This window comes from Ailuropoda melanoleuca, chromosome 1 (assembly GCF_002007445.2).
Source record: "Ailuropoda melanoleuca isolate Jingjing chromosome 1, ASM200744v2, whole genome shotgun sequence".
Lineage (NCBI taxonomy): Eukaryota > Metazoa > Chordata > Mammalia > Carnivora > Ursidae > Ailuropoda > Ailuropoda melanoleuca.
The window spans coordinates 207,144,520-207,162,883 of NC_048218.1; the positions used below are offsets into that span (position 1 = coordinate 207,144,520).

An 18,364-nucleotide genomic window follows, 5' to 3' on the forward strand; every position below is an offset into this window, starting at 1 on the left:
GAGTGAACAGCACTTTCACTAAGGGATGGAGCATGCCCAAAGGTTGTTTAAAGCAGCCAAAATCATGTCCAGCAAGCAAGAAGGGTGGTCAGAGTATTTCAGCTGCACCGTGGCCTTTCCGCTCTCACAGTGTGGCCTCTTAGCCCTTTTCTGGGTTCTGGATTTTGTCCCACACTAACCACTAGCACCACCCCCTCAGCGGCCCCACACACCTACCCCACACTGCAGCTGGCCTCGGTACACTACGGCATGACACTGGACAGTGTCCCTTTCTTTTCTCTATGTCTCTCTTTTTAAAACCAGTTGTTCTGATGTCAACATGATAGCCATACATGTACATAACACTTTAAATCTGCAAGAGCTTTCCCATGACTTATTTTATTTCAACATCCCTGCAAGGTAGGCAAAGCAAATTATTATCTCTGACAAATGGGAAAAAGTGAGTGGTAAATGGCTTGCTCAAGGGATCGCCGCCCCAGAGAAATCTGTAATACCAATGTCTAATTTTTCATTTACAAATATAGCTAAAAACGTCTCATGTTAGCAATGTAAACTAGAATAATCCATTCTAAAATAGAATGCTTATTCCTGCATATTTGGGTCACTACCCTGGTGGTCACGCAGCAGCTGGTTACCTGCTCCCTGAGCTTCCCCCAGGAAGGGAGGGCTGGCTACCTCCTCTAAACTTCCGGGCTGCTCCCTCCACTACCCATCAGACCTTCTCCATCTGAGTGCGGGCACACACGGAAGAGAAAGGAGCTGCGTTCAACAAACACAGAAGGAAAGTGCCTCGTGGGGCTCTCGGTGGGACGTGAATGGCAAGAAGCCCCACCCCAGTCCTGCCCAGTGCGAGGCAGGCCTGGGAGGGTGGGACGACTGTGCGCTCCCACCCTGTGCCCAGGGCCAGTTACCCCACACTGAGAACAAAATCCCATTCTTCATGGTGCGCTCTACTCTGCCTACGCATGTGTCTGTGCGCGTGCATCTGCGTGGACGTGTGTTTGGACAACCTGGTTGATGGAGACCAGGGGCGTGACCCTGTTGGGGGTTTCTTTCGGGTGCAGGTAAGGGCTGCGCCGCACGTCCTACCACCTGACTTGTCCACAAGGAAGCTGGGGAAGGCCGCGGGCAAGCTGCGTAGGCAAAACCCACGGTGGGCACACGACCCCGCCCGGCGCTCCCTCGGGATGGACAAAGTCGAGCCGCAGACCGATCGATGTCGCCAAAGTCCGGGCGGGGCTGCCGGCGTGGCCGGGGCTGAAGTTCGCAGCAGCTCTGCACGCGTTAGGGAATCCCGAGTCCCCAAATGCCCGAAATCTGTCCCCAAATGAGGGGAGAGGATGTAGGCGAAAGGAACGGCCGCAGAGCAGCTCCCCGCCCCAGGCCCAGGCACACCCCGAGGGGGACTGGGGAGGAGGAAGGTCCATTTGGGGGTGCAGCTACACAGCCACACACCCCCGCCCGCTGTCCCCGCCCACCGCCCCTCCCCTGCGTCCCCGGCAGCAGCGCGCGGCTCCACCTCTCCCGAGCGCGGTCCACACCGTCCTTATTCAACAAAACAACACTACGCACCGCCCCCAGCACCCGCACCAAGCGGAATCCGGGGCTACGCCCAGCCCGCCACCAGCCGCGCCCCGCGCCCCCTCCCGCGTCCCCGCCGCAGCCGGTCGCCGAGCCCCGGCCGTGCGCAGCTGGGGAGAGAGATGGAGCCTAGGCTCGGCGGCCCAGCTCGACCCTGCGCCGCCACCCATCCCTGAGCGCCCGAAGTGACAGGAGGGGCACGCACGGCGCGCGCGGGGCGTCCCGCGTTAACCGCTTCGGCGCCAGGGTCGAAGACGCCGAGAGGGTGGGGAGCCGGGGACCGCGTTGCGAGCACTCACCGGGATGTGCACTCGCAGCGAACGCCTCTTCTGGCTGGGGTTTTTTTTGCCGCTGCTCCCTCCAGGGCTGGAAACATCTTTCTTCTTCTTGGTGTCCATGGACGCGCTTCCCATAACTTTAACCAGAAGTTAATTCCGGGTGACTCGTTCCAGCAATTCGGTCCTCTCCTTCCTAGCCCGGCCCCTGCCTTCGGCCTCGGGCCGCGCGCTCTTTATTATTATCCTTCCACCCCGAAGACACCGCGTGGGGACTTCCCCGGGTTAGGAAGGTGGCGCAGGTACCTCGGGCCGCCGCCACTGGGGACGGATGGCGGTCGGCGGGAGCGCGGTGTTCACGTGTCCTCTTCCTCCTTAGGGGCTCAGCGATGCAAAATCAAAGCCCAAGGCTGTTCTGGTTCTGGTGTCTCTCCGGGTTACGCGTGGCAGAGGTCTCCCGCTGGGTGACAAAGTTTTCTTCCTTTTGCAAAGCGAAGCAACATTTTCCACCCTCTGAGCTCCTCCCACAGATTCCCAGAAGTAATCTGAAAGGCAGGTGCAAGTAAAGACAATAATTTGGAAAACAACCCTCCCGTGCCTGCGCCGAACTGGACAATCTGGCGAGAGGGAGACAGTCTGTATGTAAATACAATCCTCGGCCGCAGAATGAACCAGCCGGGAGCCTGGAACTCGGCCCGTCCCTCTTCTGGGCGAGGGAGGGGAGGAGGGAGGAGGAGGCGCAAACGCGAACGCCCAGGCAAATGGGCTCCCGCTCGGCTGCGCGCAGAAGTTCTGGCGGCGGCTCGGCTCGCGGGGGCCCTGCCAGCCGGAGGGCGCGCCCGCTGCGTCCCTCCGCGGCGCCGCGTCCCGGGGACAGGGAGCCGGCAGCAAGGGGTGGCGCGGCCCGGACGCAGGCTCGGCGCGAGCGGGGCGGTGGAAGGCCGCGTGCACAGAACAGGAAGTGCACGGCGCACGCCGCTCGCCCGCTCCCCCCGCCGCCCCGTGTCGCCCCCGGGTCGCCGCACGAGGTCGCCTGCCCCGCGGGCGGGGTCTCCCCTCTCCTACGGCCGCGGCGGCGCGGGACTCGCTGGGAGCCGATTTCTGATGCATCTCGTCCCCCAGAGTCTCTGTCTACGCCCGACCCCCTGAAACACGCCCCGCGCCCTGCTCCGCCACCCCCGCAGCGGCGGAAGCCGGGGGTTGCTGGGGGGGGGGGGGGGGGCCCGNACCCGCACTTGCTTCCGGGAAAGCCGCGGCCCCGGTCGCTCTCCACCCCGCGTGCGGACCCCCATGCACCCGGCGCGCGGTCGGTGTTGCCGGGGAGTGCGGCTTTTCACAGCCCACCCTACCCGCCCCCTCACACCCGGCTTATCTCGGGTTCGCCAAGAGTTGCGCAGTGGATCCGCGGTAAGTGCGGGCGCAGTATCCGCAGCCCCGCGCCCAGGAAAACGCGGAGTTCCTAAGCAATGGGTACCGAGAGGGCTGCAAACCCAGGGCGAGGCTTCCACGTGCCACCGCGTTGCCACTCTGGCGCGGCCCGTAGCCGAGGGCCAGGGGGCTTAGGTGGTGGCGTCCCCCTTCCGAACGCCCTAGGATGACGCGACCTTGGCTCCCGGCTGAAAGTGGGGTGAATGCTCGGTCGGGAGACGCCTCCTTTCCTGCTCTAAGTTGTGAGGACGTAGTGACCCCAAAAGTCACTGGAGCGCCCTGAGTGCTGACGTCGGCTCCGCCTCTCCCCCTAATCAGTAAATCAGAGAAAGAACGTGAGGAAGCGGCCTTAACTCCTGTCCAGGTGCGGAGATCCGGAGATTCGAGGAGTCTTCTCCTCAGAAGAGGAAGGATTAGCCCGCCTCAGAGACACCCCTTAGGTCCGCCTCCCACCCATCCCACCAGGTGTTTCAGCCATCTTTCCTGTGTTCCTTCCATCATTTGGTGTGAAATCCCCTGCAGTCTGGGTGCTTCCTTGGTTCATAGCTGTTTATATCTTCCTTCTCTTGCTCCCCTGCTCTCCAGTCCAGAAGAAACCAGACTGGAAAGTCCTGGAGCTCCATGCTTGACAGAAGGTTGACATGCTCTGGAGGGGACTAGTTTGGGATCAAAAACCAAGTAACCATCCTGGTCCCACAGGTGTGGAATTTAACACTTTGACCTTTTTCTGACGGGCTGCTGGGGGGGGGGGCGGATCATGAGCCTGCATTATTCCCCTAAATGCTGGAAACACTGCTTAGAAGCAGAAAAGGAGGTAGGGAGGTTTACCTTGGGACCAGGGGAGCCCACACCTGCTCAAAATGACTCCCCAACTGCCACTTAAATTTCATCTCTTTAGCTTCACATTTTAATCCCTGTCACAGTACTAATTTTCCAGGGCGTGGACATCACCCCATTTGATGAGAACTGATTTGGGAAGAAAAGATGGAGAGGTGGGAAGGAGGAAGTTGACAGGAAGGGAAGTCAGGAAGATCCACTAGGGAGGATTCAGAACCAGGAAGCCAGGCGTTATTGCTCCCGCTAAACGCTTTGCCTGGGGCCTGTCCTGGTTGATGGCCAGTGGTTAGCAGTTCTAATAGGTACTTTTGTCAGTTGCTTTGTGTAAATATGGCCAATCATTCATTAATAAAATTGATGCCTTCTCTGAATTTATTTTGCTGGGGTGCAGACTTCAGTGCCCGGGGACCCTAAATTAAAATGTGTTACCATATTGCCTGCATTTTAAGAGCCTTTTGTTGTTGCATATGTTAATAGTTCTGAGATCTGGGTGTTCCTTAGAGACAGTGCCAAAAGAGGCTTCCCAGACATTTTTTTTCTCCTTCTGAAAAGGTATTAATAAATTGGTCATATATCTTCCAATCAGTGGAGTCTTAGAATTGAGTTTTTGTGGTGGTTTTCCTTTGGGGTGCCGGCAACCCCATCTTCACCTCCACCTTGCTGCACAGTTATTTTAGCCAGTCGCTAAACGTGGCGTGCCAAACAACTGTGTCTATATGATGACACTTGCCACTGATTGTTTCTGAATCCGCTGACCCATGACTCCCTTCTCAAAATAATGCAGTACGAGCTATGCTGAACACAATATCGAAATTTAAAATAAAGAGAAGCATTAGTGAGTTTGCCTTTTGCTCCGGTCAACACCATTACTGATCCTATCTTTATGAAAAATTCTGACTCTTTCGGGTATAAAATAAAGTTTGCATACATATAAGTTTCTACAGATTATATATACAACAAGTTTATATACATAATAATCTTATATATAAGGTTCATATGTAATCTATTTAAACTTTATACATGAAATATGAAGATTACATATAAGTTCATATATGAAGTTTATAATATGCTATATATGTGTGTGTGTGTGTATGTGTATATATGTATATATGTATATATGTATACTGTTTGAGTAAAGCAGAGGGTCTTAGGTCACGGAATATCTATGTGGTCCTCTACATTTTCCAGTGCCGTGGCCGTTAGGCTAAGAATGTGTAATTAATTCTGGCTAATGAAATGTGAGTAGTTTTATTGTGAATTATTTCCACATCAGGCAGTGAAGAGTTGGTATGTCTCCCTCACTTTTCTTTTCCTCTGCTGCCATCATCTTAGGGACCACGTGTTCTGGATGGTGTCCAGTAAGAAACGAGAGGGCAGCTTGCTTCGGACTTGATTGAGGTGGGTTAAACCACTGAGATTTTGATAATTATTTGTTAGCACAGTATTGCCTTGCCTATAAAAAAAAATAATTGCGTTGAAATATTACTTATCATGATGACCGAGTTTTTTGGCGCCCCCTTTAATTTTTACCCAGAGACATCCGCCTCACCCTGGTGTGGCCCTGTCCTTCCGACTGATGGAAGGATGAGAAGTAGAGGCTGGCCAGGACTGGGGGGGCGGGGGGGGGCCCATGGAAGCACCTCACAGGCTCTAAGAGTGTGACTTGAGTCCTACCCCAGCACTGCCACTCATCTGCTATAAAACTGTGAGCAAGTCACTTCCTTCCCCTTCTGCAAGAGAATCTTCTGAAGATTTCTAAGGCCTCTTTAATAGGGAACTTGTATTTTGTCTTGATTATATATATTGTACATCTTTGTTAATTGTATTGCTCTGGTAATCCCTTTTTTATTTAGTTTTCAAAAATACCATTGCACAATGAATTGAAAATTAAAAACAAACAAGCAAAAAAAAGGCCTCTGGTCCTTCCCCACAGATGGCTTAGGACAGTGCTTCTCAGGGAAAGGGAGCTTGTTGAAGATGTTTCCATCGAGGCATCACTTGTCCAGGGTGATGATAACTAGAGGTACCGATATATAGCACCTACTATGTGCCAGTGCTGGGGCTGTATTATAGGTTTTAGTACATCTGCAGGAGGAGATGCTGTTAACCCCATTTTATACCACACATGTGTTTGTGTAATTGTTGTTCCCCAATTTTTTTCTATTAAAATCCCCTAGAACTCTCAGAGACATTTTACGGAGGAGGGAAACTGAGACTAGCCATCAGAACGTGCTCTGATATCCATTTAACTCCTGCCTATTGATTTTAATTTGCCGGGCCCTCTGCTTTTAAAAGCTTTGTACAAGGCTAGCAATACTATTTAGGAAACTCCTTCAGGGTGACCTTGGACAGACATCAACATCTTAGCTACGTAGGTTTGTATATTTAGGAAACCAGTCACTCAATTCTGTACAGAAAGCACCTCTTGGAAAAATGAAACAGGGTCTGGACTGAGGACTCTTTGCGAATGCTTTGCTAACTCATTGGATACCAGAGAAACGGGTGTTGTCATCCCATCGTGAAAACCAGGGCTAAGGGTCACATTCAAATTTTTATTTTCCTTTAAACATGGGTACCGATTATGTAACCTTGTGAAAGCTTTTGCTCCCTGGTGTAAATGAGGCCACTAATATCAATCTAAGGGTAGAGGTGGAGGTGCGCTCAGGACCCGTGGAGAGGGCTGCTTTGGGGCAGCATATGTCCTGGCAACCTTTTCCTGGGTCGCTTTTGATTTTTCAGGGGACCCACACAAGCCACCTCCTTTATCTGTGTTTCACGTTGCACTTCATCCATTACGCCAGTTAACCGTGGGTCGTCCTGCTCGTGCAATCCAACAAGTGCTTTGGGTTAAGATAAAGGTAAGCTCTGTGGCAATATTCTCCCAACGGACAGACTTGCTGTTCACTTTTTTTCTCTAGAGAACAGGCTGGTGTCTTGACCAGCTCTGTGCCTAAACACACACTCAGCAGTTCTAAAGAATGACAGATTCAGCAGGCAGGATATGTGTGACCCGCAGCACTGTGCAGTAGAGAGGCATTTGTTTGCTAAATAAAAGAATAGGTAATCCCAGCAATTTTGTCCCCTTCCTTGACTAAGGGTGGAGTCACGTAAACAGCATTAGTTGGGAATAAAGTCTTCGGTTCTGCCATTGGCTGCTTTTATAACTGCTTTGCAGAGTTCCCATGTAACTTTTGTTCTGGTGATCCCACATTTCCTCCCATCCAGGGCTGCAGAATTTGACTAAAGGTCTGTGTATGTTGGTTCTCAACTTGGTTCTGAGCTTTGAACGCACTGTAAGCATACAGATTAACCCAGGGAAATTTGGAATACCACTATTATTGGAATATGGCTCGTGACTGATTTCTGATCTCTCACTCAGCGTATCTATTTGAGGCATTATAAAACAGTGCAAATTAATTATAGTAATTTCCCAAGCAAATAAAATTTCTTTGGCAATTATACTAGCCCCAAAGTTCATATACTGCAGTACAAATATGAACATTGACTTGCATGAGAGGGTCCTTACCAGTATCACTCTTAACCTTTTGCTCATGTAACTTGCAGCTGATATCCAGACCTGGCCTCTAGAATGCCAGTTATGGTTTTTTAACAAGACTCCAGAAAAAAAAATACATTTACAGTGCCTTAGGATTGGCCGTGTTTGGAGAGCGAGACTCCAGTGTGTGTCCTGGATTTTCAGGTGTGTTCCAGACTTAGAGCTCTTGACATCCACCCATCACCGCAGATGCAGTTTCCATCCTGACTCTCAGAGAAAGCTGTGTCCCTCCCAGAGGGCCCAGCCACACCTGGAGTTAAACCCATGCACGAATTTGCCAGCATCTATCCCCGTCCTTGAACCTTAGCACTTCATATCACAATCAATAAATGCCTATTTAGTACACGGACAGAGCCTACAAGATGCCCAGATCAAGGGCTCTGGTTGTACAGGGAGGCTGTCAAGGACATAGTGAGTTTTAACAATCCTCCTTATGCCATGTGGGTCAAAAAGGTATTTTGTAAGATGTTCCTAAATATAACTCCAAAGGGTTGCATGAGGTCTTGGGAGAGAATGGGGAGAGAGAAGCTCCATGCCATGGGCTTGCAAAAGGTCATTTTAAATCATTGCAACACTCCCAGTGCACCATTGTGCAAAAGGACTTACCTTGTTTTAAAAAAAATTTTTTTTTCTATCCCTACTCATTGTAGCATTTTACCCTCTAGGTGAAAAAGTAAAGCATAATTACAAAGTTCATTGTTCTCTGACCAGCCTGAGAGAGCGCTTTCCTGTCATTGTAGCTTATCCATACACGATGCCCATGATGAGAATCTTGTGAAGACCGATGCAGAGTTTCTCTGGCCAACCGGAAGGACCTTGTGTGGAGCACAGGGCTGCGTGTGGGGCTCACCGCTAATACGGAGCGCTCGCAGAGTCTCCGTGCTCACACTGGTCAGCACCGAGGCCACAAACCATCCACAGCCTCGTGGCTAGGATCCGAGCACAGCGGCTTTGACCCGAGCTTCAACAAGAGTCTACATCTTGGTAGGATGGTTGGTTCTAAGTCTTTTCTTTATATTTCAGCCTTAAGAAACTGACATAATTGGTTCACCAAGAAGGGAGAGGGCTAGAGAATTGGGTCATTGTAACCACTCCCTCATGAGAGTGGTTTTTTAGCCTGTTTGAAGATTTGTCCTTTTGCAGGGGGTATGTTCTTGTGTGGTCATCTCGCTCTGCCCAAAGATCCAGTCTCTGTCCCGCCCTGCTCTGTGTTGCCTGGAGCTGCCACCCGAGGACCTTTAGCCAACTGATTCCACTTTGAGTCTGGCTGGGTTTGGCCAGAGGGGGTCAGTGGGGAGACTCCAATGTGGGAGCAGGAGGGAGGCTGGGGGTTCTTCTTGCCTTGTTTTGCCTTGGGGAGCGTGTCTTTCCTCTGTGGCTTCAGCCCCACCAGCTGGGACCGTCCCTCAGTGGCTGCCAGGCCGCCCTAACTGTGGTCCCAGAGCCCAGTGGACATATGAGTGGAAATCAGGGAGACATGAGCGAGGGAACCAGGTGCGCAGCTGTGGGGGAGGGTTCTAGGAAAGGTCAGGAGGGCAGTGTGGCTGCGGGTGGCGGGTGACGGGAGGAAGGTGAGGCTTTATGTAGGGATGGTGCTGGGGAACATCAGCTAGAAGAATGGCACGATCTGGCTTCCGCTCTGAGAGATTGGCCTGGCAGCTCTGTGAGGTGGAGAGTATAAGTTAGGGACCGTAACCATCATCCAAGCAAGAGACACCCTGGCTCAGACCACGAAGGGAGAGGCAGGGTGGTGAGAAGTAGTTGCTTCTGGATGTATTTTGAAGACAGAATCCCCAGAATTTGCTGATAGATAGGGCACAAGGTCTGAGAGAAGGAAACGGGTGACATATGGCTCTGAAGGTCTTGGTCCAAGCAGCTAGAATGATCCTATTTCCTGGGAGGGGAGGCTCAGGGAGAGGCTGGGGAAACGGGGAGTCTGCTTTTGGCCATAGTAAGTCTGAGGTGCCTGTAGGGACCTAAGTGAAGATACCTGAGCAGCAGGGAGACATCTGGCTGGAAACATTGGCCCACCTGGCATTTCAGGGAACTGAACTGGGCGCAAGTGTAGACAGTGAAGAGGTCAGGACTGCACCCCATGGCCTTCTACCAGTTAGAAGCTGGGGAGATGAGCAGCCTTGAGTTGTGAAGAGAACCAAGAGAAGTGGATCTGGCGTCCAGGAGACAGAAGCGTGTCAAGGAAAGTGCACCCTGCATGACAGGACTTGGAGGTGACCGTGGGGTTTGGCCACGGCAGTCTTGATGAGCCACAGACGGGAGGGAACAGTGGCCCCGTGGAGAGGGCTTGCAGGACACAGGGCCACGGAGGGGACACTTGCTTGAAGGCTAGTTCCAAGAGCTTTGCAGAACAGGGAGCAGAGATAGGCGGTGGGGAGAGGACTGTGGATCAACAGAGGCTGGTTTTTAAGGAGTAGAATGTTCCAGCATGTTCGAATGCGAATGACATGACTCTGTCACAGTCCAGGAAGGGAATCCACCATGCAGAAAAGGAAAAGTGCAGGAGAAAAATGCTGAAGTGGGCAAGAGGGGTGAGGTGTGTCAGCTGTGGACCGGGTGGGGGACAGTCCACCGGGTGACAGGAGGCTCGTCATGTGACTGGAGGGACGGGTGCCCGGAGACACACACGGGCAGGGATCTGGGGGTTCTGGTTTCCCCAGGAATAGGGAGCAGTGGCCCCTGTGATGGAGGAGGCGGTGCGGGGGTTGGTGGGGAGAAAGACAGGAAAGCAGAGCGGGGAGGGGCAGGTGGGGACCTTTCCCTGCAGGAGTGGAGGGGTGAGGTGTGCGTCTGCTAACTCAGCGGCATGTCTTGGAGGGCGCGTAGCAGTTTGCAGAGAGCTGCCCTGTTCCAGAAATGGCCGCGTAGTATTCCGTAGTAGAAACACCACATACCTTACTTGATGGTGATTTGTCATTTGTTACATTTGTTTATTGAAGCAGTCCCCCCCGATGAGAACTGAGGCTGCTCCCAGCGCTGGAATGCGGGTACACATACTGCAGTGTCGTGAAGCACACACTCCGATGCTGGAGCAAAGCTCACTCGCACGGTTGGGACGCAGGCCATCTGTACTCCTCCTATGGTTGGGGTGCACTCCCGCCACGGGGCACGCGCAGGCCTGTCTCGTGAGGCCCACTAGCAAAGTTGATTTCCTAACTTTCTGATATTTGCTGATGTGTTAGGTGAAAATAGTGCCTCGTACTTGGACTGTTTAGTTTTCTTGTTCTGAATGGAGAACAGCTTTAGTGCGTTTGTATTTCCTGCTCAGTTACCTTCCTGCAAATTACCCGTCTGTGCTTTTGGCCCTCTCTCCTGTTGATGCTAGCTCTTTCTCTCACTTGCTTGTAGGGGCTCTTTACACCTTCACAGAATTAGCCCCATCAGTGCCGTGGATTGCCAAGTGTTTGTTCCCGGTCTATCTGCCTTTTGACTTTATCTTGCCTTCTTCTTTTTTTTTTTTCTTTTGCATGCAGGATTTTCCCTTTTTTATGTGGTTTGTGTTATTGATTTATTTTTATGGTTGTTGAGCTTTTCTGTCACATACTGAGAAGTGTGATGGGAGGGGCACAGGCTCTGGACTCACACTTGCCTCCGCCACTCTCCGGTGTGTCTGCAGGCATGTTGCACAACCACTTAGTAAACACCGAATGAGAGTGCCGGGGAGTGCGTGAGCACCTGCACGTGGGAGATGCTCGTTTCTCTTCCTCAGTGTCAGTCCCAAAAGTAGACCACAGAGCAGTGGCATGTTTGCTGTTTGCTTTCCAGAATTCTTCTGGGAAATCACAGCGCCCATAATTTCCTGGGCATATACCCTGTGGCCCTGCGCTGAGAAAGGATATTCACCCCAGAGGAGAGCTCACATCCTAAAAGTCTGTTCCACAGTTGCCGCCGGTCCCAGGGCAGCCGAGAGCCTGGCACCTCGGGGATGGAGTAGCATTTGTCACAGAGTGGCCCTCAGGCACTGGCTGCTTCCCCACTCTCTGGTCAGGCAGTTTGAGGTAGGCCTTGTGCACCTGCTGGTGTGAAGTTTGAGACCTGCTGGTCTGACCCTTCTTCCGATCCTTCTCCTGGAAAGTATTTTGGGAACCAGACACACAACAACTGCACACTTTGCTCTGTCTTTCCAGCCAAGAGAGTTGCAGGCACGGTGCCTGCCTGTCACCCTCCAGAACGTGTGTGGCTGTGGAGGGTGCCTTCTAGAATAGCCTGTCCCCCAGGATCACCAGGCGGGAGAGCACAGCTGTTTCACATGGAGCTGGCAACTGAGCTGCCCTCCCAGCTGTGTGGGCTGAAAACCTATCTGAGTCCCTATGGGGAGGACATGCGGTGAAGGGGATGACAACAAGCATCCCCTTCCCATTTCATGTGCATGACATCTGCACCAAACCGTCCCTGAAGAGAGATTATGTTGTATGAGATGCAAATGTGAGGTTAGGGTTTTTGACTTTGTAAGCCTTTCTAGAGACTTTTATATTATTGAACACCAGGGGAATGAGTCAGAGGCCTGGGAATGAGATACCACTTAAGGCCCAAGTAGAAAGAGGGATTTTTATGAAGGCGGAAGAGGGATCACATGGGATTTTAGAAAGTATGTTGGGCTTTGCACTGGGACTCCAGAGGGAGAAGGGCAATAGAGTTATTTGGGGTGGTTTTCCAAGGAAGGCACGAGACCCTGCAGAGAAATCTGTTTCTACCTAGAACTGTCCCAACCAGAGCTGTGTCTGAAACCCCGACAGACAGGACTCGATTCTATTAGGGCAGGGGTGAGTGTGGCTAGCCAACAGGGGGATGTGATGGTTTGAAACATTAAAAAAGACATATGTTAAGGTCTCCGGAGAGAAATTCCTGTTTGGTCTTAAAACCAACCAAGTGGCCTTTCTCCTGAACTCTTGGTTCTTTTGTTCCTTGTGGGCCCTGGAACCAACCCTCATGTCTTTCTCACAGGTAGCCAGAGACCAGAGCATCAGTGCTGAAAGCTGGAACCCACCCACACATGCCGTGTCCATTCAGTGCTTTATCCTCCTCTTTGGGGGAACTTGCCTCCCCTGCTGGCAGGGGCTGCCCCTCCACCTCAGTGTTCTGGTCCCTGCCCACAGGCTCAGCCAATCACAACCACCCTCATTTGGGGAGCCAATCAGAGCCCTTCCCTTAGATTCTAACTGGAGCTGACCAAGCCCCATCCCTCCCCACCCCGAGGCTGCAAGGCTTCCACCTGGAGCTGCCCCCCTCAAGGGACAGAAGCCTGAGAGTACGGCTCTCAGAAGGAAGGAGGGAAGACATGGAAGCCTTGGCCCCCATCACCCCTAAGACCATTTCCTCCTCTCCCTCTCCCTGTGAGCCAACCACATTCCTGTCTTTTCTTAAGATAGAGTTGGATTTCTGTTTCTTGCGAGACAAGAGTCTTAACTAACGAACATCTCACTTTTGATTAACTTAATTGTATTATTCTTTCTAGAACAGGGTGGGGAGGAAAAGAAAGGATGCAGGAAGGGAGGAGAGAAGCAAAGAAGAAGGGGAAGGCTGTGTATGCAGAGTTTGTAGCCAACAGGAATGCCTGTTATCGGGCTGTTACAGCCTGACTCTGCTGCCCCTTGGCCGCTTTGGCCACAGTCTTCGCTGTGGTCAGGTAGCCTGGCCCTCATGGCCAGCAGCCTTCCGAGGGACCTGCAGGACCTGGCTGTTTATTCCCGAGCGCATTCTGGAAATCTGTGGGAACGGAAGGCTGGGAGGCTGTGAGACCGGCCTCTGTGTGGGTGGGCAGCTTCCTGTATCCACACCGTGCTTGTGGGATGCGAAGGCCATTTTCGGAGGCTCAGCTCCAACAGAGGAATTGGATATACCCGCGGCTCTGGGCACTCACTACCTCTGATGGGATCAGAGTGCGCAAATCTCCCATAGGAAAAGAACTTTGCCCTTTGTGTTTGAAGAAAGCCTGCTTAAGCTTACTAATGACTGGGATTATCAAGGTCCATTGGTAATTTTTCAAGTTACCTGAGCAAGAAAAAAAAAAAAAACAACACCACAGTGATTACAGAAGCCAAGACCCAGCATCGTCAAGAGCACATTGGTCATTTACTTGAACAGGCAGAACTCGGTCCCTTTTATTCCTGGTTAAACTCCCGTGGCTCTGTAACCAGATACCTCCGGGCTGGGAGGAGGGGCTGCGCTGGGAGGGAGGGGTTGTCAGGTTGATGTAAATAGTCAGATTTCTGGTTCAGAGAATTACCAAGACCTGATGTAAAAATGCCCATCTTCCTTACGGTTTACTCTTACCACATCCTCATTTTTTTTTTTTAATCCTTGTATCTCTTTGTGTTTTTACATCCAGATTCACAAAGTGGCTAATCTTAGGGCTACATGAGATCACAAAATGTCCTGCCTCCCTGTTCTATCGCTGCTCTGCCTCCCTGTTCTATCGCTGTTCTGTTCGGCTTTCATGGAGAGCAGAGGAACCGCCCACAAACAAGGGCATTATAATAGTCCCTTGGGAAGATCTGCATTTGTTCTAATGATTTTCCTACTGCTCAAAATATTTCAGAACTCCTTTTAAACATTTTGTAAATTTGGGGCAGTGTGTGAGGTGCAAAAGAGCAAAAATATCAACGCCGATAGACTTTTGATAGAATACTTGTGCAAGCATCTAGCCGAATTGTCCGTGTAGATGAGGCACATAAAGGATCAGTAGTGAAATTCCCACATCACGGTGTCTGTCCACATCCCACCAGCTGGTGAACGTTGCTCCAACTGACCCTTATGAATGAAAACTTGGATCTGATTCAGGCTGAATTGCTAGGATCCCAGGGATTACTCAGTTCATCTCTCTCTCCCTTATTAAACAAAGAAACCGTAACTTCAGAGGCTCCCCTTTGCCAGCATATCTGTATCAGTTGGGATCCTCAGGGAGGTGGACGCCAAGACAGAATTAGACACGTGATAGATTGAATGGGGACACCGTCTGTGCAGGGTGCAGGGGAGAACGAGCAGAGGTAGGTGGGGAGAGCCTCAGACCATGGCCCAGGTCTGATACCTGTGGAAGGACAGCAGAAGGGGTAGGAAAAGCCTCAAATCAGCACAGTTCTGAGCACAGTTCACAGCCAGACCAAGGGGGAATCACCACACACGAGTGGTCAGTTGCAGACATGCTGTGGACCCATCATGTTCCATCGTTACCTGGGGACAGCCCGAAGAAGGTGTGGCCTCAGAAGCCAAGCGGGAGGCTCTGGGGCTGTCAGTCAAGGATGTCTCTGTGGCAGGGCCTTTGGAGGGACAGCTGGGTGTCACCTCTGTGGCCACCGCATCTCCCCTTGCAACACACAGATGCACAGTTCTGTCCATGTGTAGGGAGCAACTCCCCTATGGTTTCTTGGGTCTCTCACCTCTGGGGAGATTTAGAAGAAGAAGGATGGAATTAACTGTAAGCCACCAGTGCTGCAGCTCGTCCCCCCAGCCCCACAGTATCTGGTCTAAATGGCCTACCTGGGAGTGTGACTCAGACCTTGTCCTGAGGGCTCGGAGTCCTTCATAATCACACCGTCCCTGGGCCAGGGCTGCAGGGCACACAGTCACGCTGAGCCCGCACAAGGGAGGAGCCACAGGGGTCCCCGGCTTCCGTGTGTCTCCCTCCCCCACCCCATTGTATGAAAGCGCACTACCTCCTACCGCTGATCAAGGTCACCTTACCCCAAGAGAGTGACTTCCTTCCTCACCCCCTGGGCCCCGGCCACGCGGAGCCCGAGTGTCCTGGTGACAGCTGTAGCTTGTAGTTCAGTAGGACCCTGGCCTTGTCCTTTTTGGGACCCAGACTTTTAGCTCTACGGAGTCCAGAGTTGCAGGCACAGGAAGCAGAGAGTCTCCCAGCAGGTCACTGGGGTGACTCCATGGTCCATGTGTTCTTCCTACGGGAGACGCAGCGCCACGGAGGGGTCTCTGAGGTAAAGCACACGCTGCACCTGCAAGGGGTTCCTTCCCAACCTTGCACAGCCTCCCCTCCGAGCCTCAGGGACTCCTGCAGTCCACTATCCCAGCTCTCTGTGAGCCTGGCTGCTTGTGGATGGTGTAGGGTGTGGGGACTGGCGCATCCTACAGTCATGGCCCCACCCCTGCACCTTCTTAGCTGTGACGTGAGCACAGTCATGGCCCCACCCCTGCACCTTCTTAGCTGTGACGTGAGCCCTCCATTGGATGCTCTGTTGTGTGGCATCCATGCCTGGCCAGCTGCCCCATAAGCCTCCAGATGGTGGTGCTCGCTGAGGCTCTGTGGGCAGGAGAGACAAATCCACACCTGGAATAGCTGTCTATCCTTGTAAGATGAACCGCTGGCCCTTCCGAGGTGAAAGGGGCTTCATGTGGCCACCTTGCTACCAGGCAGATGGTCCCCTCAAGGAACAGCACCGACTGGGGTCGGCAGTAGCCTCAGTGGCTGACTGGTTGGAAATTCAGAAGGGGCAGTTCTAGATGACCCTTGATAAATGGGAGTCGGTGCTGTCAGGCCCACGCATAGCCACCTTCTCTGCCACTCTGGCTGCTCCAGTCATGTACCCATCTCGCCAGTCCCAGGGTGGCTGGTGACAAAGGCCAGTTGCCATCAACCAGTGAGGCAGCTGCATACTTGGCTGTCCAGCACCTCTTGCATGGTGGGCGCTCTCTGGTGGGCACTAACGTGGGAGCCAAACACCGTTACACCTTGTGCCCGCTCCCAAATGTCCATCCACCTGCCTTTCCCCAGACCTTTCTGTCCCTGACCCTCCAGTCCTTTTCCTTCCAGACCCCTAACCAGCTAGCTGGGCCACTGGCCACAGCCCAGGCACCTTGGTCTATTTCTCTTTCCACACACGTGGGTGAGCATGTGCCCACTGGCAAGAGCGGTCACCTGGGTCATTCAGGGCTGTCCCAGAACATGACAGAATGCAGCTGCCAGACATTTTCAGATCCCTCCCCCAAGATGGCCATTTGTTGATCAAGCTGGGATTTTTTTATCTGTTCCTTACAGTGGTCCTACAGGACACCCCACTACCCACATGGCCGTAGAAGTGGGCTGGGGAAGGGGTGTGGTGGAACCATCGTGAGTGATGTGACAGTCTGAAAGGCTGGCCTGTGCAGCTTCCTCACACCCTGTGAGCTTGCTCAGCCTCTGTCCCAGGGGCACCGTCTCCCTCTTGCAATGGACTGCTGCTCGTCTGTTCAGCTTTGTGACTTGGTGGGGCCCACAGGCCTTCGATCCCAGGAGGCTATTCCAGGTGCACAGAAGGCGGTGCTCCAAGGTCAAGTGTTCCCTCTATCAGGAACATGTTTCTCAAAAGGAGCATAGTTCTCTGCTGTTGTTGGCACGGCCGTGCTCCAGACCGTTGCTCCTGCATCGGGATTCTCCCCTGGCTGGTCATAACCTCCATGCTGCATCTCCCTCCACTGTTGACAGCACCAGCACTGCAGGGGGTTCATCAACCCCCTCCCAGACCACCAGCCCCACCTGCCTTAGTTCTTCCCCCAGCCCCCTGCCCAGTTCTACCTGACAGTGTCTCCCCCAAGAGGTGGGCAGGCTGGCCTCTGGCCCATAAGCATGGTAGGTGGGTTAAATTGTATCCCCCAAAGACATATGTTGAAGCCATATGCCTGGCACCTGCAAATGTGACTTTATCTGGAAATTGGGTCTTGGCTGATGTCATCTAGGTAACTAAGGTGAGGTCATTAGTGTGGCCCCCAAGCTAGAGGACTGGGTCCTACGGAAAGAGAGGCGGCACAGACACAGACACGCAGCAAGGAGAACGCCTTGTGGGGACATACACGCGAGGAGAAGGCCACGTGAGGGTGCAGACTGGTTGGAGTCATGCACCAAGCATTGCCAGCAGCACCAGAATCCGAGAGATGGGCCCCGAGCAGTCCTCCCTGGGAGCCTCGTGGGCTCTGCTGACTGCAGACTTCTAGCATCCAGAACTGCAAGAGGATGAGTTTCTGTAACGAGCCACCCGGTCTGTGACACTTGGTGACGGCAGCCATGGAAACTAATCCACATGCCTTTCTCGGCTGCCCTTCCGAACATTTGTCCTGTGTTCTCTCCTGCCTGGAGCACCGGTCCTCCTCTCCTCCAATTACCCACAGCTCCCTCTGTCCCTGTCGGGGCACCTAACTTTCCCTTAGAGCACCAGGCTCTCACTCAACCCCTGCCGCCCTGTGTTCTTAACACATCTATGGGCAGCGCTGTACCCCTTAGCACTTAATTATAAACTGCCTCACTTGATTTATTTGTATTTCTCACCTTGCTCCATGAAAGGATTTTCGGCAGCTGCTGCTTTCTGTTGCTTGCGAAAAGGCTATTTCTGTTGTATTTTTCAAGACTGACCCGATTGGTTTTGGAAATAAGTAGGGTCTGACCTCAGCCCTCAGAATAGAGAGCACACGGTGGGTCTCCGCGTGGGGTTAGGGCCTGCCGGAGAGGGGACTGGATCACATGGGTGCAGCCCTCATAAAAACCCAGCTATCGGGGGCCAGCCACACCCAGCATCTGACTCCAGGTGCACAAATGCTCTGTTATGATCAGTCTGCAAGACTCTGACTCTCTGTGACTTAACCAGCCCTAGTGGCACGGGGACCACAGAAGAAGCTATGAGAAAGGCATTCTGTTGGGGATTTGGGCCGAGCCCCACATTTGAACCCACCCAAGCCTCTAACTCCTCAG

The 18,364-nt window shown here is 52.6% G+C and overlaps 1 protein-coding gene and 1 pseudogene across 1 annotated transcript in view; both read right to left on the minus strand.

Moving 5' to 3' along the window:
• LOC109489042 overlaps window positions 1–1,979 on the minus strand; it is a 71,247-nt pseudogene extending 69,268 nt beyond the window's left edge.
• The window catches only part of LOC117797453 (collagen alpha-1(I) chain), a 106,318-nt gene extending 88,633 nt beyond the window's left edge, over window positions 1–17,685 (minus strand). The window contains exons 1-4 of the mRNA XM_034649717.1: window positions 17,473–17,685; window positions 11,611–11,759; window positions 3,347–3,594; window positions 1,881–3,185 (exon numbers count right to left, since the gene is read on the minus strand). Coding sequence (XP_034505608.1) covers window positions 2,254–3,185; window positions 3,347–3,594; window positions 11,611–11,759; window positions 17,473–17,685 — 1,542 coding nt within the window. The 3' untranslated portion in view covers window positions 1,881–2,253. The remainder of the gene's footprint in view (window positions 1–1,880; window positions 3,186–3,346; window positions 3,595–11,610; window positions 11,760–17,472) is intronic.
• Between the last annotated feature and the right edge of the window lie 679 nt (window positions 17,686–18,364).